The sequence below is a fragment of the Melanostigma gelatinosum genome (genome assembly GCF_949748355.1).
Source record: "Melanostigma gelatinosum genome assembly, chromosome: 5".
Classification (NCBI taxonomy): Eukaryota; Metazoa; Chordata; class Actinopteri; order Perciformes; family Zoarcidae; genus Melanostigma; species Melanostigma gelatinosum.
In genome coordinates, this window is record NC_136638.1 from 8,822,023 (window position 1) to 8,847,904 (window position 25,882).

The following is a 25,882-nucleotide window of genomic DNA, read 5'->3' on the forward strand; positions in this document are numbered from 1 at the left end:
GGAGACTACACACACACACACACACTAATGAAACATGATTTCATGTTTTTTCATAAATAATGTAATTAAACTTAAGTTTACCTTTTCAACCCTGTGGAGGGGATCAAGTTGTGGACATGTTTGAGTCAGGCCATCCTCAGAGGTCTCAACCTTGTCAGTCGCTTCACTCTCAGCAGTCTCAATCAGCTCACTCTCAGTTATCATCTGTAGCAGGCAAAAAAGGAGGACAATGAACAGAGAGAAACTGTAATGTACCATTACAGACACTATTTGGAGTTTTAATGAGAGAAACAATCCTACTGTTGCTAAAACTATGTTTTGGCCACCAAACATTTCCAGAGGCATTCCCTTATCAAGACCCTGAAAAAAAGGTCTTATCATATCTATATTTATTGAAGACTGGGTGCTTCTTGTGTAACATTATGTGAAAGTTATGACTGTTTTTGCCTTCATAGTTCTTATATGGGAAAAGTATAGATAAACTAAAGCAAGACAAGCTAACAAATGCTACAGAGAAGTGGATACAAACTGCAGGTTAGTGTTGTGGAAGATGTCGGTCTGAGGAATGTTCTCAAGGTGCGTTCGCGTCACGTTTGGTGTGAACGCAGCTTTAGGATCGCAACGAATGACGTCACGTATGAGCCTCAAGACGCACAGTCACAAGAAGAATGCACGAGTTGTGTTAAAGTAAAATTTGGACTACCTTGCATCTCCACGGCCAGTCTGAGTCACCATAATTATAGGTGATCTCCTCTCCTTGACTGATGTCTCGTGCTGCAAACAAACACAGATGGGGCTTCCCTTTGATGGTTACGTACTTCATCTTGCCATTAGGGTTTCGATTATCGTCGTTTACAAGCCTTCCAAGCGACCCATCCTCTTTTGCTGCATCAACACTACAAAAATACAAGTGAATATTAGTTTCACAACAGTAAATATATAAAATAAAGGCAATGTGTCATTTAATTTTGATTGGACTAAGCATTGACATAATACGCACCACCATAGTTTGCCATTAAAATGGAACTCAAACATGAAAACCTTAAGGCTGTTGTGGTAGATTCTCTGTCTCCGCTCACATTCTTGCTTGCTTATCAGTTCACCTCTATATTCTAAGAGAAATTCTCCCTTTTCAAATGGAGTACAGGTGAAGATGCCGCGACCTATTTCATACACAGAAAAATATCCGTCAAGTTTATTCATACTTAAATCATGATTACAAAATCAGAACATTCAACTTACCTTTGAAGGCATTGATGTATTTGACATCAAGTCCCACTTTGTCCGCTCCAGTGTCAGTGTAGAATTTTGCATCATCCTTTGGATTTATACGTCTTCGCCGTTGCATATTTTTTGCTGAAATTACCAAAGAAGATGGTTGTCAGGATTATCATCTTTATTTGTAGAACATGCATGTTCAGAAAACATTGTATAGCCATTTAAACCAGTAATATACTGGGATAAAGGTGAGGAAGGCCAGCAGCGTGCTGGGGTGTCCACTGGATACTGTGGAGGTGGTGGGAGACAGGAGGATGATGGCGAAGCTCTCATCCCTGATGAGCCACGCCTCCCACCCCATGCAGGACACTCTCGCAGCTCTGCACAGCTCCTTCAGTCTCCCCGCTGCTGTCAGGCTGCACAACAAACTGCTCTCGGTGGACCACTAACACACTGAACACGAACACTGAACACGAACACTTTAATTCATTCACCTGGTGCAATATCTTATCTAATCCGTGCAATATCCAATATGTTTAAGTATTTACCTGATCCGTCTGTATATTCTGTATATACTGGTATATTTAATACTCTTCTTTACCGTCTTATTTTATTACTGTTTTACTGTTTAGTTTATTATATTAATTGATTTGTATCTTTTATTTTATTTACTTGTGAGCAATGCTGCTGTAATCCTGTAATTTCCCCACTGAGGGACGAATAAAGGATTATTTTATCTTAAAAAATATGAAGAAAATGCATAACTGCTCCATTCATATTTGTAATTGACACTGCTTCACTTTTTAAGAATATCATTAGACCATCTAAGATTAACTGTCCTCTCTGCAGGCACAGAGTAAACGCACTATCGCACTATTATCATATTGGATAACCCGGACCACCCTCTCCACCAGCTCCTGCAGGGACAGCGGAGCACTTTCTCCAACAGACTCATGCAGCTCCGCTGTCACAAGGACAGATTCAGAAAAACATTCATGCCCTCTGCCATTAGACTTTATAATAAAACACTCGCTCGCTAGCTCGCTAACACGCTAGTTTGCGCTCGTTCGCTAGCTCGTGCGTTGTCATTGTTAAGGCCAGTGTTGAGCCACATCGTGTGTCAGCTAATGTTCGCTACATCGTCTGTCAGCTAATGTTAGCTTGTTCGCTAATGCTAGCTAGCACACCACATGACTCAACTGCCCTTAAAAATCACAAAGCATGCCATCATATCTCACCTCACACTGTCTCATCTCCTCCAGTCTCACCTGTTGCGAGCTCCGTTTTATACATACAAATAAAAATGCTTACCTGGTGGTGGTGTCTAATCCTCCATGAGTCCATGCGTCTCTTCCATGCCTGTCTGTGATTAAAGGGCTCCTTGGACTTGATGTCCGTAACGTTACATCGCTCCGACGTCCCTCCCTCGCGGGAAAACCAGGACGTGACGTCCCTACGTCACTCCGACGTACCTCGACGTAAAACCAGCCCGCGAAATTTAACTTGTGTATCAAAATGTGTATGAAACTGCACCAGCATGGTCAAGCCGATAGCAGGCGCTGTTCTATACACAGGGATACACAGAAATCAGGTCAACTGGTAAAGGTGGACTTAAGAGAATGTATGTTATTTAGACACTTATAAGGCGTTTACACTCTTTGTTTTATGAGGATCAGAAATCAGGGCTGCTGGTAAAAAAGGACTTTCCACGAAAAAGAGATTGTATGTTATTTAGACACTTATAACGGAGTTTACACTCTTTGTTTTATGAGGACCTCAGCATGGTCCGCATATACCAACTAAGTTCTCATAATGCTGGTGTGTAATCAGGTGAACAGTCCAGCCATAACATATCCACAGACACACACACACACACACACACACACACACACACACACACACACACACACACACACACACACACACACAGCTGTTAGGTGAATTAGCCTCCCTGTCAGGAGAGAATACAGAGATAGAAGTGGAAACCAGAAAACCCCAAACTGGCCTCTAATGACTTCAAAATATGTATGTGTGTTGTTTGGTACCTGGGGGGGGGGGGTCTGTAATTGTTATGTAATCCCCTCAAAGCAGCGTGTTAACATTTAAACCAACATAGTGAGCGCCAAACCACCTGGCACTGTAGCAAACCACAACTGCCAATGTTAAGTGCTTGTTTTCCACCCTACACTCTATTGTATTGTGTGCGGTAGTAGCAGTGGCGGCTGGTGGAAAATGTTCTAGGTAGGGCCATCCTATCAATTTCAGCAAACATCCCAGTTTGATTTCATGCAAAAACATGCATTATTACTTGGCAGTTAAATATTTAACATGTATTCCAACACGAAAACAATCAGTGAATAACACTTATATAATATAATATAACATGTTCATTTATTGAGATGCCCCTATGGACCTTGTTATAGGAGGTAAAGATCAGGAGAAGTAAACATGAAGTGTAATTCTGAATACTGATGTTAAATTAAGCTATGATGAGTTTTCACTGTTAATTTAACATCTCTATTACATGTTGATGCCTCCATGACTAAGTTAAGCAGATGAGACTGAGGACAGCTATGTAGAATAAAAGATGTTCACTTTGTCCAATATGTAGCTTGACAGAGTTCTCATGTGTGTCCTGGTGTTCTCATGTTTCCTTACCTCCTCATCCCTCACTCCCTACCCTGGTGTTCTCATGTTTCCTTACCTCATCCCTCACTCCTGTAACTGTCCGTGCTGGATCCGGCCCAGTTGTTTTAAAAAGCTAAATAAATGATTAGCATGACGTCATCCAGCTAGCCAAACCTGTCTGGTGTACAGCTAGTACAGAAGCTTCATGTACTGCTTCCCTTTCCCGCGAGTCTGCTGTCTGATTGTGAGGTCAGGCTGATCTGATATCAGCTCTTTAGCTGCAGAATCTCCTCAAAGTTCTCTTCTCAAACGGGTCTTGGAGGAGGAGTGCTCGCCTGTAGAGACTTCTCCTGACGAGAACGCTCAGCGAGGGGGGCCTGATCGTTCTGGCCCACACTGAATCTATTTGAGGGCGCTGATTGGCTCAATTGTATGTCACTCATTTATATCTTGAATCAGCAATTGGCTAAACTGCTTCATAGACCCGTCTCTTTTGGGCCAAAACGATCAGGCCCCCCAAGCTGCGCGTTCTCAGAGTGTCGTGCACACAGACGGAGAGGACGAGCAGGAAAAGCATATATTTTTCGCAGATATCATATTTTACACACATTACTGGGTACATTCCACAGTTCAAAAACACAAATATTGATATTGTATCAACCTCGAGGGCGAATAGTTTGGTGTAAGTATTGCCGCTCCACTCATCAGCTTACTCAGCCATGGATTGTTTTTTGTCACAGTTCTCACTTTCTCTTCATTCTCAGTCACTTGCTATCATGTGGATTCTCTTTCTCTGTTTCTTTTGTCTTTCTTTCTTTTCCTCTCTCTCTTTCTATCGCTCCTTCTTTCTCTCATTCTGTCTGTCTCTGTCGTTCCTTCATCTTAACATTTGCGGGTGTACCAGCTTGGGCATGTGTGAAGTGATTAACGCTCTGCAGTTCTGCGAGTCATTATGATAATTTTCTCTTTCATAAGTCTTGCCAAAGCTTTAGCTTGCATCTGAGAGTTAGTTATTGCCGTTTCAAGAACTCATCTTGCATCAAAGGTTAAAAAAGATGAAGCTGAATATGTATACCATATGTGTGTCTGTACTCTAAAAGCTATGCGTATGCTATTGGAGCACTTACCCGTAGTTAATATCTAAAGATATTTACTTGTATATTGGTAACCATGGATCACATGACTACTTTTAGGTGAAAGGCGTTGCTCGTAGTGATAAACCCACACACAATTATCCCCCTAGTCCCTCAACTCCATGAGGATTTTTAGCCTCTTTTAGCTCCTTGTTTTGGTTTTAAAGCCTGCTACTCTGCTGTTCTGGTTCAACATAGTGGAGCATTTAGCAGCTGTTCAGATATTTCCGAGAGAGATGTCGGACACCAAACAAAATGCAAATGGCTGTAATCCAAATTACAACTACCTCATCCATCCAGCCATCATTCTCTAAACTGTTCAACCTGTTCAGGGTCATGAGGGGTCAGAGGCAATGGTAAGAAGGTATAGTAGTAAACCTTGCACAAGTCGCTAGTGGGTCACTTCCTGTGCCATCATTGTCTGCTGTGCACATGGATCAATAGCAATATTCTCATATAGCCTTCGAAGTAATAATTTTGTTGCATCAACCTAAGTTAGTATTTCACGATCTCTTCCTAAACCTAACTAAGACACTTGACACGTGACGTTGGCACTTGAAAAAATGAGAAGATGATATCATACAAACCGTTGTATGAGGATACGTAGCAATATGCCAATAGTACTACACTGAGTCACCAGTTTAACAGCACAAGATACAATCCACTACCACAGCCATGCAATAAATCATATCTATGTTTATAATGTTTGGCGTTTGTTGAAATCCATGCATCTAAATCGATCATTCCTTCCTGCAGGTGTATTAATGGCGTAAGCAGTCAGACAGCCGTCCGGTCATGGTGCTGTGGTGGTGCGCCAACGTCTTCTGCAGGTTGGCTGCAGCGTGGCTTCCCCTGCTCTTCTCATCACTGCTATGGCAAACGGTAAATCTGCATCGCAGGAGCTCCCAACGTCTTATAAAAACCAGTGGTTTGAATCAGAAGAGCTTGACTGAAAAACAAATGACTTTGTTTCCCTGGCGGTGAAGACAATCTGAAAATGTCGTTGCGCCGTTGGTGTTGATTCATAGGGAAACCAATCAGTTTCCAATCAAACGTTTGCTAAAGTTATGAGGCTGACGTAGGGTGAAAAACACAAACCCAAGGATAGTTATGTGACTGAAGTATACATTTCCTAAAACTACACTTTTTTGGAAGGAAATCTTGAATTTATCATGATGGAATTGGGCAAAGGAGGGCACAATGTTAACACACCTGGTCTATTTGATACAAGCCCCAAGTCGATTTCCTCCCCTTAGTATTGATTTCTTTCCAAACTGTCAGTGGCGATACAGGTCTGAACTCATCTGTTTGCTTCTCCCTCTCTTATCTCATCCTGTCTGAATTTCTGATTTTGCCTCTGCTGCTCACTGCTTTCTCACACCTCCTTTATCATACCTTCCCACGTGTATCTTCTCTACTCTCTCTCTTTGTTATTGTATCCCCTAACCTTCTTAATCTGATTGCTGTCTGTCCTTAACTTTACTCTCAACTCTACTGTAGATCTCCCCCGTACATGCCATTGCACCCTGCCCACGGAGCTGCAGCTGTCCAGGCATTAAAGAGGTCCACTGTACGTTCAGACACCTCACCACCGTACCAAAAATCTTCCCGAAAGACACAGAGAGGCTCAACCTCGGGTAAGACTCCATCACTGTGCACAAACACACACACACACGGCAGCGTTGAGATGTTGTTGTGAATGGCAGCCCGTGGGGGAAGAAACACAAACACTCTGCAGGAAGTAGTGTGGAATGTGGAGTCGGTGATTTGTCAGAGGAGTGTTGGCTTTAGCTCACAAACACCACCTCTAAGAACTTGCAAACCAATATGCTGAGGCAAGGGCTTTTCGGCTGACCAGGATGAGATCACTTTCTTTTACGCCTTAGAGGAGCTACTCTCGTGCTTTAGCTGGTGGGATCATTCTCCGTATCGCTGCTTGCCATTGGTTGATATGCCAACAGTCCTTAGGAACAAAAGAAGCCAGTTTTACACCAAAGAGAGCAGTCTCATCACTTCACTTCTGCGCGCAGGCCATGGTGCATTTCTTTTTTTCCACATCTGCTTTCAACCCAAAAGATAAGGGCTTAGCACCAGCATGAGGTGCTGAACTGACTCCAGCGGGGACAAATCACTTCCATGTGGACGGAGCTTTCACTGCCCTCCAGCACAGCGTAGAAATAACCCAGCAACTGGTTTGTATGCAACAAACTGCCGTGTCTAATAATTTGCTCCCAAACGATCCATATTTACATGGCAAACCACATGGCAGGCAGGAGCCAGAGCCACAGCTTTGTTCACTGGAGGCTCAGCATTTGCATGTGGGGGCTCTGTTGTGGGAACAGCTATCACTGGATTTCATGTGCATCCCATTTGTGCTTTAAGTATCTCTTTAGCTCTGAATGTAATGCTGTGCTGTGATGAGCCATTTCAGCAGGTAAAAGCTACAACGCTGTGCCAAGCTACAGTCCTCAGGAGGTGAACTGCTTCCATATGCACTTCTGGCAACAGTAGAGCTATCAGTAAAATTCCAGATAATCTTGGTCTTGAACCAATACAGAAAGCATGTACTGTTATATATAGCCAGCATTACACTGCTGGGACTTCATTAGGAAGCGAGTAGATTGTTTGATGATGCACTTTTGCATTCTGATTCTCTATTGATTCCTGATTTGTGTACTTTGTGTGGGGTAGAAGGCAGTGTCTGTTACGACGGGAATAATGGGAATTTCTCAACAACACTTCGGCAGAGCAGACATTTGGAGGGAGACCAAACCTTTAGGGAGCTAACAGGATCTGACTTTCTAAACACTAGACCACCCTGCAAACTGGTGACTGCAGACCAGGGGGATTTCGTCCCTAATACAAAACTGTTGGTATATGTTCACACCAGGCATGCTTGCATTGTTTTATTTACACTCCAGGCCTGGTTTCCTTTCGTTCCTTTAGTTCAAAAGGACATTGCTCAAATAAATGCAGGCGTCCATCCTCTTTCTAAGGATCTTCCGCATTCAGTGAGTGGCATGGAGGATGATATGGACCACCTAAGTACCTGGCATAATGACAATGGGGCTTAAGATTCAGCTCATTTTCCCAAGTACTCTGTCATGATGCAGTAATGATACATTATGGGAAACAGTACACAAGTATGCCATGATTTATGCTGGAATCCAATTAACTTCCTCCAGGGATCTCGAGATCTGTCACAATGGGTTCACTGAGAATTAACATTTTCTTATGAACTGTTAAATTTGTATTCATCCACCAAATTAAATTAGACACTTTTTTCTGATGAAGAAATGTGTTTACTACAGAATTCTGAAAAATCAAAACTGCAAACACTCCTGTGTACCGAAGAAATGCAACACTTTTCGTTATGGTATGAGTGCAAAACACTTTGAACGGGTTTAAAGTTCAGTTCCCAATGGGAAAACCCACACTAAACATATGTGCATTGTGGAAAGGCACTCTGGATGAAAGTGACCACGAGATGATATTCTGTGAGTTGGCTGTTTTATTGATGGCAGCGGAAAAACGCAGAATCCCTCATATGTGTTCAATTGGGTAGGGATAACTGCAAACAGGGAATGCTGTGTGTTTTAGAGTCTAATAACTCACTTCAGGATAGTAGACTCTGAAAGACAATGTGCTGTGCTGATCCCTGTTGTTGAAAGGCCTGACAAACTCAAATACTGAAATCTGTCAAATGCTGTGGGCCCCTGCCAATAGTCAACGTGCTCTGTTGTGTTCCTTTATTAAAAAATGGCTTTGGCTCTGGCTGCTACTGTTCTATACTGCACTTGGCAATCAGTTTGACTCTTTGTCAGATGTAATGTGCTGAAACCTAAAGACTCAAAGAAAGGCTCTTTGTATTTTGACTGCCGATACATAGACCCCTTCGGCAAAACTAATATAAAACTACTGAATTTCTAAACGTATCCCATGTCTAATGCGCAATTACAGTGTTGTTGGTCAGACTACCTAAACTGAGACCATGACCAGAGTGTATCAATACTGAGACAAAACCAAGGCTCTGATGGGATGAGACAAAGTCAAGACCATGACCAGAGTGTATCAATACTGAGACAAAACCAAGGCTCTGAGGGGATGAGACAAAGTCAAGACCATGACCAGAGTGTATCAATACTGAGACAAAACCAAGGCTTTGAGGGATGAGACAAAGTCAAGACCATGACCAGAGTGTATTGTGTATTTTGTGTGCAATTTAGTGATATCCCTACAGTCGTGGTCATAGCTGGTCTTGAAATAAAGTCCTCTTTGTCTTAGACCAAGATAAGACCAAGTTAAAATGTGTTTGATTCCGAGACAACATCCAGATCTACATCACCTAGTCTTGAGACCAAGACCGATCTCGAATTATACAACACTGGTGCATCTGTGCTTGGTCTGTAGCTATGAGTGTGTGTTTCCTCTAACGAATGATGAAATAACTGTGGTTCAAAGGTTGACTGAGATGTCTCTGTGATCCCTCTTTCCATCCATTCTTTAGAGCTATCTTTCCCCCCTGTCGTTTGAAAGATCAGACACACATGCACGCACCGATTGTTAACTAATATTAGTTTCCTATCCCTCTGACTCCCCTCATGACCCTCGGCTACTCTTTCATCGCAGTAACCGGTCCTGTTTCTTTTCTCCCTCTAACAGTTATAACAGCCTGACGGAGGTGGCGGGGTCAGAATTCAGGTCACTACGGCAACTGGAAATACTCATGTTGCATGGCAACGACATTAGCTCAGTCCACCCTGGGGCATTTTACAGCCTGAGATCACTACAGGTAGAGTTTGTGTGTGTATGTGTTTGTGTGTGTGTGTGTGTGTGTGTGTGTGTGTGTGTGTGTGTCTTGTTATTTCAACTACAATACCAACACTTTACTTCTCTAAATTTGTCTTCAAAATCAGACGGACTAGTTTGTATGTGTAAAGGTGGTGAAAATGAATGAATTAATTCATACATGAATTCATCCACCATCATTAAGACTTAAGACCCATAGCCCATTGGATTTAGTTCTGCAAGAACCTGTGGTTTCTCCTACATTCCGTTCAGGTCCAATGGTCCAACAGATCCGGGTCAAGTGAAAGTGATTTATTGCTGATATGGTTTCTTCGATATGTGTCAAACCCTTTTGAGTCTTTACCTTCTCCATATCTGGCTCTAAATCATAGCAGGAGCAATTTGTAGCAAAATATGTAAAAGTAATGAAGCATGTTGGGGCTGGCCAACACCACAGTGTATGTACAAACAAAGCCAGATCAAATGTTCCCCTTTTAAGCCAATGATTAGTTGCACTTTGATTGCTTGACTAAAAATGCAGTCTTGTTGGGTCCAGATGGGGCCAATCAGAACCTAACTTTGCATTCTAAACAGGCGGAAGATACATAAGAATTGGATTGAGTCATCGACTTATTTGAGGTACAAATGTCCTCAAAAAGATGGAAGAATGATGGAAGAATAATAAAGGACGGGATGCTCTTTTGTAATGTAGACTGATACGTTTCTTAATGAAAATGCACCCAAAGCACCTTTCAACAAAAAGTAATCACAATCACCTTTTTAGTAACACAATATGAAACTGAAGACGATTGAATCAATTCGACAGGGTTGTTCATGCGGCCAAAGTGCTGCCTTCCCTGCAGCTCTGCACATTTATTAGGCACTTTTAGCTCATCGTTTCCCGGGGCAGCCATTTCCAACAAAGCTAGCTGAGACAAGCCGGGTGTACACTTCCTATCACGCATGAAAAAGACACAAAACACGCAAGAAGCTGAATACATCTGAAAGCATCTATCAAGCTAAATATGACAAAAGAAATTGTCAGCCTTTGATGGAATATGGACTTCTGTTAGTCACATCCCTTCTGTCCCATCTCCAATTATCAAACCCATAGCCTGCAAATTGCTTAATATAGTTTTAATGTTCAATAAATCAGTATAACTCTTTTTTCCCCAGATCTTGAAGTTGAGTTACAACAAGCTAAAATCGGTGAACCCGGGTCTGTTTGAGGGCCTTGCTGGTTTGATCCGTCTTCATCTGGACCACAACCTCATTGACTTTATAGAGCCATACTCCTTCTCTGGCCTGAGCTCGCTGAAACTCCTGCAGCTGGAGGGGAACCTTCTCAAAGAGATCCACCCTCATACCTTCATAACGGTGTCACTACTCGGAAGCTTTTGGACCTCTGGACTCAAGTAAGAAGCAGAAAGGCGGTAGATGTTTCTCTTAATTTTTGAAAATTTAAGCATCTTTTCAAAACTGTTAAGGGTCAAATAAATTGTACTTGGGAAATAGTACTACTTTTGGAGTATCTATTTATGTATTTGATGATATGGTGTAAATTAAATGAATGGAGTTTGCATGTTCCCTCCAGTTAAAAGATGCAGATTCCCCAACTTGTGTACAGGTATAAAGTTGCTATACCTGCACCTCGTACCTTATGGATACTCCAGTATATTTGTTTCCCTCCCTATTGCACGTAGCATGCAAGACTATACATCATCCTCCTGTCACCCTGCAGACCAGTGAGTGAATAAAATGATGTTTTTGTTTCAGACACTTACACCTGTCGGACAATCTGTTGGAGCAGCTTCCTGCCGCAGTGCTAAAGACAGCTCCCCGGCTTGAGATCCTCTCTCTACACGGTAATCCCTGGGCCTGTGACTGTCAGCTCCACTGGTTGATAGAATGGAGCTCCACACATGAAGGTAAGGACGCATGAATGATTGGTCAAATCCTTTTTTCCTCACATCAGAAAACTGCCCCTTACTTCTTCACTTCTGTGGTACCAAAAAGTTTAATCTTAAATCTGCTTTAATCAATTAGTTTGGCCACCTGGGGGAAGGAGATCCAGCAGAAAACGTCCACATGTTATGACCTTATCAAGTTTATGAAGTCATTTGGACTTCATTTTCCTTTCAGCTCAGCTCCACCAACTCCTGAGAAAAATATGTTAGCTTGTTAGCAAAGTGTTACTTATTTACACATCCAGCAGTTCGGAGCAACATGCCTCTGACTACCTGGCAAATGTGAGTCTTCTTAGCTCCTAAACGCTCCACTGTGTTCACCAGCCAGTGAACTGTGTCGAACTGTGTCTGTCTGCTGTTTGGTGCTGAGCAGAAAGTGTACCATGTGTTTTTAGAGCTTTCTCACGAAAAACAGCTGAAGCTAAAGCTAAAAACAACTTTTATGAGAGTGGCGAGAGACGCACAGCTAAACAATGAGCTGAAACTCACTATAGAGCTCGGTACAGCTGACGGGGGAGCTGCTGATTCAGGGTATGATTCTATGTAGGTTCATTACTACGAGCAACCCCTTTCACACTGCCACATTGTTTTCTCATGGCGTTTGATAAGAATACACATTATAGCCACTTTAAGAAACAATATCTGTCATAATAGAAATAGGGATGAAGATCAAGTGAGCAATCACTGAGCAACTGGACTGGCTCCTATCAAGGCGAAAAACGCCGTATCAAACAATATCAACCTTTAAATGAACACAAGTTTAAATCAGAACTTTCAACTTAATAACTGGTTGCAACCAATTTCTATATTAACAATATATGCACACCAAGAATAATGTCTCCGGACTTCATACGAATGTTTTTGACCAGAAGCAGAGCATAATGCTGGCAAATAATTGTGCATGTCTGCCTTCTAACTCTAACATTTGTAGGACACAGCTTCCCTCAATATATTGACTGTATTTGAGCCACATGCAGTTTTCTTCATCCGTCTTTCTCATTCAATATTTTTCATTACGCATGTGCTTTGCCACATTTGTTGTTGCTTTGTTACAGTTTTGTGAATAGCCTTTAAGCCAGTCCCACATGCTAGCTGTTTGTATCAACAGAACATTTGACATATATCATTGTTTTTACGGCCCGCTTCATCTGAAAATGGGGTTCTGTGACTGCCAGAACTTTATTAGTGGATGCATTAACCTTCACTGAACTGAAAACTCATGAAGGGATCAAATTGTCTCCACATTGTTCCAAACCCTTATAATGCCAGATTCATGTTTTATTTTTCACCTTTTTCCCCTCTTTACATATCTCCCATCTTAATTCATTCCTTAATTTTTCCCTTGCCCTGTCTTTACCTACAACCGCCCACTTTCCCTTCCAATTCCTCAGATGTTTTTCCATCATGCCTTATAATCCTACCTTTTTTATCTTTCCCCCCTCTTTCTACCAGGCGTTATAAAATGCAAGAAGGAACGTGGCTCCAGTGAAACTTGCCCCCAGTGCTCCTCTCCTCAACCCCTGAATGAGACCCATTTGCTAGGACTGACTCCAGCCAAGCTTACTTGTGAGCGGCCAGCTCTTCGCTCGGCCCTGAAACAGTGGGACAATCCTGTGTGGGCTGAATCTGAATCAGAGCCTGACCTTCCGTACACCCGTGACTTTGAGAAGCCTTTAGGCCATCTGACCGTCGTTCTCTCTGACAGCCATGGAAACAGTGCTCACGTGGCGTGTGATGTGCGACAACCCGGAGACAGTTCATCCATGACTTGGACAGTAAATCCACAGTCACCTGGCGAGTTATCCGTGAATGTATCGCTAGTGACTGTCCTCGAGTGTGAAATTGATCGGAAGCAGTTGCAAAATCTATGGCAATTGGTCGCATATTACTATGAAAGCCCTGCTATCTTGGAGAGAGGTCAACTGAGAGGAAATGCAAGCGGAGTAACCTATCAATATGTCCAAGCCGTAAATGAAAATTCCCCATATTTTACTGAATTAAAAGGGTACTTGGTAGCAGAACCCTCATGGCTGCTCCAACCCAGAGTCACTTTGAGGCTCAACAGACCGCAGACAACAACCAAGAAACTGGTGATGGATTTCACTACTGTAATTACGAAGCACACCAACAGCCATAGAGGATCGGAAGATGACAATGACCTAGCCATGTCCTGGGCTCTATTTCGCAGAGGGACAGCAGGACGGGTTCAGACTGCTCTTGAAGGTTCAAAGGTTAATTTGGAGTGCAGTGTTGTCACTTCAGATCCAGAGATGAAAGTGGAGTGGATGCTTACAGATTTGTCCATTGTGGAAGACGCAACTGACAAAATTGAAATTTCTGAAAGAGGAGAACTTGTGATTTTGAATGCCACACAGTCAGACTCAGGCCTTTACCATTGTATGGTGAGGACCAAAGCCGGTGTGGACTTGATACCTCTGAGACTCACCATCAAAGAACTCTCACTCAGCCCAACAGCTTTCAATGGTCAGAAAATTGTAGTTCAAAAGGGACACTCTTTTTTTCTCCCGTGTGAGGTGACCTCAGTCCAGCCCAGTCAAACTATGTGGTACCTACCCAAAAACCAAATTCTTCTTCCAACGCAACAGACAAGACGGACAGAAGTGATGGAGAATGGGACTTTGGTGGTAAGGAGATTGACACAGGAAGATGCAGGGGAATACACCTGCCTGGCCTCAAATCTGTATGGAGTTGACATGATATCACACCTGGTGGAAGTTACAGGAGGAGAAAAGTCCTCTGATACATCCAAAGTGCAGACTGCGAAAGAGCAGCAGATTTTGCCAGTTGGCATTGAGGAAGGAGAGGGTTCTGGGGGAGATTACCAGGAAATTATACATCCTTTTGCAACACAGTTCCCTAAGAAGGTAGGAACTCAACAAAGGAATCACAATGGGTTTTCAAAGAGGATAAGAATTAAAGATTCAAAGAGAAAACCCAATACATCTGTGAAAGAATTAGATCCAAATCGTTGGGCAGAGATATTGGCTAAAGCTAATGCTAAACCAAGTGTTGCTCTGCCCACAGATCAGTCGCTTCCAGAACCCAGCACTGTAACTATCCAAACAAGTACATCCAAACCCACTACGACAACTGCTACAACAATTTCCACTAATGCTAACAACTTACACCCTACTACTACCCCTCCTGATATCAGGATACAGACAACTATTTTCCCCAACACAAAAGCTAAGACTAAAGCCTACTCTACAGAGAAAAAAGGGGATGACTCTGAGACATCGGAAAGTCAGCCAGAGGTTTTCCAACTTCCGCCTCCCAGAAGTATTGAACCAACCCCCCACCGTGTTGGTGGGATGGCAGAAAAAGTCGAAGCAGTCACAGACTTTCCTGCTGTTGGAACTCATCTGCCAGTCGATCAGTCAGAAATTAAGCACTCTGGAGAGGGGAGAAGGAACAACATCCTCATTCCTGGTCATACAAACAGAAGAAGGCCTCCTTATAGGCGTAGAAAGCCCCCAATGAGAAGAGTCCGTCCGCACGGACACCCCTTTTACAATTCATCAAACAAGCCCCAAACAACAGTTCCCCCAACAACAACCATCAAACCAACAACACCAACACCAACAACTACTACAACTATTACTACTACTACTACTACTACGACAACAACAACAACAACAACACCTGCTCCAACAACAGTGGAGAACCATGACATCTTATCTGCTGAGTATCAGACAGAGGAAGATGAAGGTGAATACTATGAAGAATATAATTACAAGGATAGTGGTAGTTTTGATGCCAAGGAAGATTTAAACAGTGAAACCCATCATGCTACTCATGATCTTGACAGTTGGCTTACCACATTACCAGCTAAAGAGAAAGATGTAGGTAGTTCTCCACTCAATCCAAAGACGATTGTCAATTCAAAGCTCGACAGTACTCCTCATCCAACTGAAAGGCCTGTTGAAGAGAAGGAGACAGACACTGTGAAGCTTAAGGAATCTGAGAGACAGAGTGTGGAGATTACAACGCAAACTGAAGAAAAGGGCAGAGACAATGAAGATTTTGCAGCAGAGCGTGAGAGGGAGGTAATAAGAGCAATGGAAAGGGAAGAAACACACAAAATAGACACAGAAGGAAGTGACAAAGACACAGAACAATCAAAACAGACGTGGGTTACAGAGGGCTACAATACACAAGATAGCATCCGGTTAACCACACAAAATAGACCAAGACCTAACACTCGACCTTCACCGGACCAAAATACACCAACCCAAGCAAGAACTTCATCTACCTCACATTCAACAAGAGGCAGAGAAAAACAACTCACACAGAAAGAGGATAAAGATGTAAACAAGCCAAAGGTGAAGCCTGAGGTCCACAGTTTCCCAGTAATGGAACCTGTTCACCCCTGGCTCCATCAGATCAAACAGGGAGGAGGGCAAACCACTGCATCCAGGACAACACACACAAACCAAAACAGAAATATAGCAAGGCAAGGCAAAGTGAATCCGGGCAGGCATTCCCAGCCTCCCAGAGTCCCCCCGACCTCCCGCTGGCCTTCACACCATCGTTACTACCCACTCTATCCTTCCAGGCCTGGTCAAAGGTCATTTCCTCATCCAAGGCAAGGTAAGTAATGTTGCTGTGTAATGGTTTCTTTTTGAAATACTGTTTTGAAAAAAGGTGACGACCAAATGTGATAGAGTGTAAGAGATAGTGGATAAAGAACAAAATGAATACAGCAAATATACTACAAAAAAGGTAATATTTTATTGGCCTGGTGTTATGTTATGGAGTAACTCTAATACTGGTTGGAATGCATGTACATATATTTGATAACATTTTTGTTCTTTAGGTCCTTGGTCCCACCCTGTGCCTACGCACCGACCCTGGGCTCTCCCCCACCCCTGGGCTCAAAGTCCGGCTGTCACCAACCGACCCGAGATCACTGCAGAAACAGTGGAGCCCACACCTACACTCTCTGGAACAACAGGAAATTCCAGAGTTACACTCTCTAATTCCCATCTGTCACATCATCACCAACAACAAAATCATCATATGGATGGCAGGACCCAAACCAGAGACCAACTGTTTCTATCAAGGTTGAGGAACAGATACAGACAGGTATGAAAAAAGGTTGGTTTTAGAGGTTTGCAATCCTATTGTTCATCTTAATCTTCACAAAGTGCTTTGAAAACACAAAGTGAGTGAGCAACATTTAGCTTTGTTGGCAACACACCCCTTGAACGCAGACTGGCCAATCATAGTGTAGTATCAGCCCGCTCTGACCAAGGTCTGACAACTAACCCGCTGTGCTCCACAGGGAGTACCCGGAGAGTTTGGAAGGAGATACTGTATATGTTTCTTGAATGTAACTTTTCTACGTAAAAACCTGTGGAGCTAACATTAGCAGAGTACGTTAGTACTTCATTAACTAGAGTTAGCACTATGCTACACTAGCTGCTGAAGGTATACTGAATGTATACGAATGCTGTTTTTGCTTTTTAATGTTGGTTACAGTGAAGTAGAGCCTACCCGCCTTTACAGAAAAAGTGTTGTTCCTTAATTACATTGTCTTTTGCCTCGATCGCCACGTGATGTGGTGGTTCACGTTTACATTGTGATATGCAGACTTTAGCTTCTATCTTTATCTTTTGAACTTACAATTCATCAAACAAGCCCCAAACAACAGTTCCCCCAACAACAACCATCAAACCAACAACACCAACAACTACTACAACTACTACTACTACTACTACAACTACTATAACTACTACTACGACTACTACTACGACTACTACTACGACTACTACTACAACTACTACTATGACAACTACTACTACTACTACTGCTGAATCAGTTTGACATCCTGGATATACCCTTCAAACGAATATTGTAGAGCCTTCTGTCTGAAATCGCTGAATAGTTTTTCCAAAAATGAATTAATATTCATGCAGGGAGTGCAGTTAATGACAGTGTGGGCTCCATGGTAGCTCTGACAGCTTAACGGCGCAGCAGCGGGGGCCGGGGCTTAGCAAGGGTCAACTGCTAATGATGGAGATGATGATGAACCAGCTCTCAGAGATGGCATTTAGTTTCAGGTAAATGGGTTAGTACTGTAATAATTGATCCTTTTTATTTTTCCAGGCGCAGCTCGAACGCATCGCTCAGTTAGGGAGGATGGTGACTCCCAAACCTCGCATTAGCTACCACAATCCATCCTCCATCACACCTAAACCCAACCCTCCATCTCTACATAGACCCTACAACCCTAAACCACCAGCACCCACTGCATCTTACACTTACAAGCTGCAACCTCTGAACCCTGCTAAACCTTCATCATCACCATTCTCTGGTTTTCACACCACCCCTGGTGTACCGTATGCAGGTCGGTGGGGTGTTGGAGGTAAGAACACTTTTGAAAATATGTAGGTAATGTATTCATACTGAAAAATTAGGAATATATTTGAACATATTTCATTCAGTAATGATATTATTTTTGGTCTTGAATGCATCTTTGTAGCAGGAAGAATCAGCTCTCGGTGGGCCACAGCTGCACCTCCTTTCCCATGGGTGTTGGGAGTTGGAAGTGGTGGGCTGAAGGCCCGTATTACCACGGTGACCGCAGCTAGTGTGTCTGGACTGGCGGAGAGTGATGTGTTCCTGCACTGCAAAGCAACAGGGAATCCTGAACCCAATATTGCATGGACCAAAGTCTCCACAGGTAAGGGAGAGAGAAGTCAAAAATAACTCTAAGCTTCTAGCTCGTTCTTCTCACTGGCCCTGGGTCAGAGCTGCCTGCTGCTGTGTAGGGTTGGGTATCGTTTGGGTTTTTTCCGATACCGGTGCTAAAACGATACTTTTAAAACGATACCGGTGCCTAAACGGTGCCTGAACCGATTATTTTTTCTTCAAATTGAACAACATATTAACTGTTAAAGTATGCTATGAATATAAATAAATACAAAACACTTTGCTTCAAACTACAGCTTCAAACGTTTTAACAATGAACAATATGTTAACTGTTAACAGTTTACAGTATACTTAAAGAGATATAAATAAATACAAAACACACACACTCTGTACACACACTGCAGCTTCAAACTTCAGCAATTATTTTGCAGAAATATGAGCATATTTTCCTTCTCTGGCAAAATACGACACGTCTCATGACTTATTTTATTTTACCAGTTGGTGGCGGTAATGCGCCAATTCGTCGTTTGCCAACCGCCAGTTGGTCTCAAAGAAGAAGAAGAAGAAGCTTTTGCGTGCCTGTGTTGTTGTGCTTATCAGCGGCAGCGCTAAGTACCCCGTTGTAATAATACTATGAGTGAGGAGCGGAGGACCGAGTCCTGCTGCCAGGACGTAGTCATCAGAGTAGTGTAAAAAAAGTATTTCAATCGGCTCAGGCACCGAAAGGAAGCACCGAAATCTGTGTTGCGTTTCGGTCCGGTAGGTACCGGACGTATAGGAACCGGTTCCATACCGGCACCGTTTTTCGGTACCCAACCCTACTGCTGTGTCTATTTAGATACTATCACTGGGGAACACCAGAGACAGACATTTTCAAATATGGCATACTCAGTCATGAGAATCATGATCCAGAATTAAAATCTCTCTTTCATCATTGCTTCTTTATCCTTTCTGCACTCCTCTCAGGTGCCACCATCCCAGCAGACACCAAGCATGGCCCCCGTTTTGAAGTCTTCAAAAATGGAACTTTTGTCATTAAAAACATCCAGCTCCAGGATAGAGGCCAGTACCTCTGCACGGCCCAGAACAGCTTTGGATCAGATCGCATGGTCATCACCTTAGCTGTCCAGACTGAAGCACCAAAGATCCGGCCACCCAAGTCTACAGAGATAGCAGTCTACTTTGGGAAAAGTGTGACTCTTGACTGCCTTGCTTCGGGTAAACCACCTGCCCAGATTTCCTGGATTCTTCCGGACAGGACATTCGTGCGTGAAGTCGGGACTATTCCCACACCCCTTTCTCCGATGTCTCTGCTTCAAAATGGAACCCTGCAAATGCACTCTCTCAATTTCTCCAGCAAAGGGGACTATAAATGTATCGCAAGCAATGCAGCAGGTGCTGATACAATCACTTATCATCTCCATGTGGCCGCTCTGCCGCCTAGCATCAGTGAAGGAGCAATGGCTACTGTGATCATTCAGCCAGGTATAGTACAGAACTTTAACTTCCCATTACAGAAAGTTTGTCTCATGATGTGGCTGTTACTAAAAGACAATAAAATGCTTGTCATCTAAACTAAAATAAATCACATTTAACCAGGCAGGAGTGTGTATGTTCACTGCTCTGTGAAGGGCGAACCGGTGCCTGCTCTGAAATGGACGCTCCCGGGAGGCGGCCATGTAAAACCGTCACAGTTTCTTGGACGCAGGCTGTTTGTCTTCCCCAATGGGACGCTGTATGTGAAGAATGTTTCACCAGCTGATGCTGGGAGGTGAGATGTGCATTTCTTTTAGTCTATTCATGATTCAAATGTCTGGTTGAATATGTGTACTGTTTCATAAGATATGGTTCCTGGTTTTAGTTGACCTCCTTGGCTGAATCCGAATGTGTTGGTAATCACCTAATCTATTCAAATAATCCTCTCAGTTTAGGTCTGATTTCCCTCTGAAGCTTTATGGGTTATGGTTAGCCCAATGCTTTGGTTTTTGACCAAATTGCATTCCCATCAACCTTACAAAGCTGCATTATTGTAATATGGACCTACCAAGTGTAAATTTTTAACTTCTGACTTTGAATAGCATGCAGGAATACCTAACGACAGTAGAGGTTTTGTTCACTGCATTTAAAGTCAGAAGTTGTGTACCATTATGCAAAGCACAGTATTCCTGTCCCAAGCAAAACAAATGAATAATTCAACTCAAAGTTATCAGGCCATTATTCTTCTCTGACTATTGCTCTGAGCTCACCAGGCTGCTGTCAATCCTCCCACAGGTATGAGTGTTTGACCACTAATGCTGTAGGTATGGCCAAAAGAACTGTCCAGCTGGAGGTGAGGGAAGATTACCCCTCCTTCTTCCGCCAGCCTCCTCCTCCTCTCCCCATCCCTCCAACCCAACGCCACGGTGTGCCATCCCGACAGCACTCTGTCTCAGCTATGTACGGTTCTGCTGTGTACCTGCACTGTCCAGAGTCCACTGGATCCACAAGAGGGACCATCTGGCAGCTACCCTCCAAGACCATCATGGAACATCGATACAAGTTAGTTACTTTTGTGAATCATCACAATACTGACCATCTTATAAATACATTAAAATATTTTGGTTTCCATTAAACTTCTTTCCTCCATCTGCCTGCAGTCCGGAGAGACCAATTAAGGTTTTCCGTAACGGGACTCTGAGGATACTTCAGCTGACAGAGCTGGATGGTGGAAATTATCTGTGTGTCTTTCAGCGGCCCAATGGGGAAGACATGGAGCTCTTCCAGGTATGAACAGGGCAGGCTTCAGCCAGGTTCATTTTGCTTTCCATTAGTCTTTGTTTATTTTTTTATTTTTTGCATTAAGAATCCCTTCCTTGTTAATGAGTGTCAAACTCAAACAAAAAATGTCTAACATCCCAAGAATCAAAGATGTGGATGTTATTTCTATGTACTATATGTGCTGGCAAAAGCTGTAACAGTCTGTCATTCAATGATCAATGCTCTACTCTCGCTGTATTTGCCATGTATTTTCTCATATTTATTCACATAATCATGTATTCACTTCAATCAGGTGGAGGTGTTAATGACCCCTCCCAGAATTGAACACGTGAGGACTGCACAGACCAGGGTCACCTTTGGAGAAAATTTCCAGGTATTTTTGGGAGCTAGCTCAAACTTTATTTAAAGTAGGATAGACATTGTCGGGGACTTTTCCACATCACCTGTGTTTTCTAGTATACTATTTATTTTTTGACATTATATGATTTTAGATGTACAAATGCGTTTGATGTCATGAGAAGATATACGGGTCTCATTCCTCAAAGGCATCTTCAAGCGGTATTAATAGGAATTTTGTTTTTGGAAACTTAACAGAACAAGATTTAAACTCAATATTGACATATTAACACTTCATAATGTGTATATAGCAAAACGATTAGCAGATACAAAACATTATCATTCATTTGGAGTTTCTGTCAATTCAATTTATTTAATGTAGCCCAAAATCACAAATTTGCCTCACAGGGCTTTACAACATACAACATCCTCCTATCGGTACAGAGAAAAAACTCCCTCATAATGATGGACAAATCATGACTACTAATAATAACAGCAGCAGTGGATGTAATATAATAATGAAAACAAAAGCATAGATGGTATCAGTAATAGTAATAGAAATGTGACTAATAATAATTAGTCTGGGGGCTGGTCAGAGGCCAGTCCCAAGATATCTAGATTCTAATTCATCCACTCATTTTCCTTTGTTTCCTTTTTCAGGTGGACTGTGTTGCAACAGGCCTCCCTGATCCAGAAGTTACTTGGAGTCTCCCAGATGGAACTTTAATCAACAACGCCCTTCAATCGGACGATAGCGGCCTTCGCAACCGCCGCTATGTTATTTTTGGCAATGGGACTTTACTTCTCCAGCAAATGGGAAAAAGAGACGAGGGTGACTACACTTGCTTTGCCAAGAACAAACTTGGCAAGGATGAAAGAAAAGTGAGCGTCAAAGTGGGGCCGAATGCTCCGAAAATCACATTGAAATCACAATCACTGGTTACAGTAAAGTTAGGAGAATCGGCTAAGTTGAGTTGTCGGGCAACAGGTGAGCCTACACCAAAAATCATGTGGATCTCACCCAGAAATGATGTGATATCTTTGTCATCAGACAAATTTCAGATCATGGATGATGGGATGTTAGTGGTTAAAAAAGTAATACTGGCCGACGAAGGGAAATACGCATGTGTGGCACGGAATTCTGCTGGTGATGATGTCAAAAACATGAAACTAGAAGCTGAACTCCAGGAACCCTTCATTAATGGCATGAAAGGAAGTAGCACCACGAAGGTTTTGGCTGTTTCTTACCAAACATCGCTCCTAAATTGCAAAGTGGAAGGGAAACCCGAACCAAGAGTCTGGTGGGTTACTCCTTATGGTCATTCCCTCCCAACACCCTACCTGGGCGGTCGCTTCCAAGTCCACCGGAACGGGAGCTTGGAGCTGAGAGGGGTGAGAAAAACAGATGATGGGAGGTACATTTGTCTGGCCAAAAACAATCTGGGTGAAGCCTCACTTTTGGTTGAATTAGACGTGACATCAATTGCAGAGAAACCAAGTTTTGCTGTTCCCAATATTGAAATCTTACCAATAAAGCAAGATGGTGGGGAATTGATTCTGGAGTGCTCCGCACGTGGCAAGCCGAACCCAGAGTTTGCATGGGTTCTACCCAATGGGACGATGTTAAAGCCTGGTGTTAGACTCCAACGCTTCACACATCATCTGGGTAATGGAACTCTAAAGATTTCTCGACCGGTTGCAAGTGATAAGGGAGTGTACCGGTGCCTTGCAAAAAATGTGGCAGGACAAGCAGAGAAACGTTATGCGCTGGAGTCGGGCAGAAAGCCAGTGATCAGAGGATCTACAGGTATGTTTTGTCATCTCAAATTAATAAAACAGAAGTGTCCTTAGTTTGAGCAAGTGGAATGGTTGGCAAACGTATTTGTGTTTTCCCCTCGGTTTGGTTTCTTCAACACAGAAAGACATTTCAATGAACCAAAGTGCATCACTAAAAGTCACGTGAAAGCATTTAATCACCTCATTGATTGGATGTGTTGGGCGGGAGCCATATACTGTATAAAATATGCAGGTAGTCTCCCTGATGTCACCCATAGGTCCACTCTTGTCACCCTTTGCCATCTTGCAAGATGCTAAGGTTTGGCCTAAGTGACCTGACAGAGGATAGCTTGCAGCTAGTGACCTGGTACAGTACCCACCTGTGACTATGCCCTCAATTATTCCCCCATACAGTTGTCATGAATGGGGATTTTAGCGATAGAGACCAAAACCGTATTTTTGTACGATGCAGTAAACATGTTTATTTATGCTGTAAAGTTGGCCATTTAACCATGGGGGTCTATGGGGACTGACTCGCTTTTGGAGCCAGCCTCAAGAAGTCATTTGATGAACTGCATTTTTTAGCACATCCGGCTAAAAATTGGCTTCATTTCTGAGCAAGAAGGTCCTGAAAAAGGTCTTTCTTCCCAGATTCCAGAACCACTCCCAAATTATTTTGTGAATGGACCGAGACCACGTCCTCAAATGAGTCTTGGTGTGGTTGTTTTGATCCGCACGTAAGGATGATTTCTGTGTTCAGATCTGCCCAAACTAATCGTACCGAGGGGGAAAACAAATCAAAATAAACAATCTATGGGAAATCTGGCCATATTTCTCACTTGTGATTTTTGTTGTATCAATAATTTTTGCAGGAAATTTACTTACTATTATAATTTTACTTTTCCAGGTGGTATGAAGATCACTTACGGCCTTAATCTCAACTTGCCCTGCACAGTGGATGGCTGGCCGCAGGCGTCAATCACATGGACCCTACCTAATGGTCTTGTTTTGGACAAACCTCAAACCATTGGCCGGGTATTTTTTTTTGCCAATGGGACCCTCCAACTCAGGCAGGTCGCCACCTTCGACAAAGGCACATACATCTGTAAAGCCTCCAACTCTTTCGGCTCGTCAACACTATCCTACCCAGTTGCAGTCATGGTTTTCCCACCACGCATCACCAATACGCTGACCTCAATTACAAGGGTCCACCGGGGATCACCAGTGAAGTTAAATTGTGTTGCGACTGGTATTCCTAAGCCGGATATTTCGTGGACGTTGCCTGGACGCACAACGCTGGTTCCACATAACCGGTTCACAGTGCAGGGAGGGATTCACATGACAGAGGAGGGCAGTCTGGTCATACAGAACCCCATGCTCATGAACTCTGGCATTTACAAATGCAACGCTAGAAATGCACTCGGCACAGACTTTAAATCTACTTACCTACAAGTGGTCTGAGTGACAGTTGCAAGTATTGTATTGGGAAAATGTCACAGCAGAAGTAGGACCGGATTTTTCCATCAGGATTTGAATATTCTGCATCGTAAAGATACTCTGGAGAGAGACTTAAACTGTCTGACTGGCAGCTTGGCTTGAGACACCTTGCAAAGCAGTTCCCACAGAACATTGATGTTTCAAAAAACGTTCACCTTTTGTGATTTTTAACTGCATTGTTTTCTTTTTTATCGTGAAAATGTTGCAGAAGTCTACATTTTGGACCTTGAAGTGTATTTTCACTTTTCAAACAGCCGTATTAACTCACTGCTCAAAGCTTTGCCTTTCTGGCCTTACCCTGTAGACACCTTTCACATTCCCCATTCGATATTATAATTTGTGAAATTTTACCTCACAGTACAATTTTACTATGACAATGCTCGTTCTGCAACGAAACAACTTCAGACTCTTAATAGATCTAAATATAATGTGTACCCCTTATATGATTATTACTGTCAATGTGCTGGTACATGGTGAATATTCAATTGCTCACATTACAAAATAGAAAAACAACCTTACAATTCATCAACAAGCAGTGATGAATAGTGGAGTGTCATAATTCTTGAACATGGGTATGTCATCAAATATTCTACTCGTGTGCATATAAAGTGCCATATTTCATGAACTCTTTTCTATGAGGATACAAATACCCCCGACCCTGTTGCTGCTCTACAGTGTGTATTAGCGAATGACGTACTGTATGTATCAATGTCCTTTATTCGTGTTCATAGTGGTGGGAAAGTAATAGCTCATAATATCTACTTCGTGAGCTCAGTTGAGCGACACCGAAACAAAACGAAGGGGAACTTAACAAAAAATATGTAAGTACATAATTTATAAAAAATAAAACATAAAAGGTATTTATTGTTGGCAGTCAGCTGCGTCATTTTTGCTATGTTAAAGCTGCAATGGCTTGACTAATTTAAATTGATTTGAGGCTTCCTTGAGGCTCAGCTGTTGAAACACGACTATTATGAGTGATTTCAATTGTTGCCCTATGCTTGGATGTAGCACATGTTATGGTAGAAGTTTTACCTCATAACAAAGAGAAGGCCGGAGCCATGTGGCCGGCTTGTGCCGTCGACACACGCTGCAATAATAACGCTA

At 42.7% G+C, this 25,882-nt stretch overlaps 1 protein-coding gene and 1 long non-coding RNA gene across 3 annotated transcripts; one reads left to right on the forward strand and one right to left on the reverse strand.

The window, feature by feature from the left end:
* Positions 1-407: 407 nt before the first annotated feature.
* LOC306777137 lies at positions 408-2,935 on the reverse strand. Of its 2 annotated transcripts, XR_013771963.1 has the most exons (4): positions 2,530-2,935; positions 1,243-1,356; positions 1,001-1,163; positions 408-896 (listed from the first exon to the last, which is right to left on the reverse strand). It is a non-coding gene; the product is annotated as an uncharacterized lncRNA (long non-coding RNA). The 2 variants fall into 2 exon arrangements; XR_013771964.1 differs by lacking the exon at positions 2,530-2,935 and having other exon boundaries at positions 1,243-1,547.
* Positions 2,936-5,774: 2,839 nt separating this feature from the next.
* LOC306777211 (matrix-remodeling-associated protein 5) lies at positions 5,775-25,573 on the forward strand (the record flags this gene model as incomplete). Its single annotated transcript, XM_079268244.1, has 16 exons — positions 5,775-5,861; positions 6,480-6,616; positions 9,642-9,771; positions 10,944-11,182; positions 11,544-11,695; positions 13,187-16,345; positions 16,572-16,840; positions 17,864-18,122; positions 18,240-18,440; positions 19,376-19,894; positions 20,009-20,180; positions 20,681-20,947; positions 21,046-21,172; positions 21,459-21,539; positions 22,163-23,309; positions 24,186-25,573. 16 exons carry the CDS (start codon positions 5,775-5,777, stop codon positions 24,737-24,739), a joined length of 7,500 nt encoding a protein of 2,499 aa, XP_079124370.1. The 3' UTR covers positions 24,740-25,573.
* Positions 25,574-25,882: the final 309 nt, after the last annotated feature.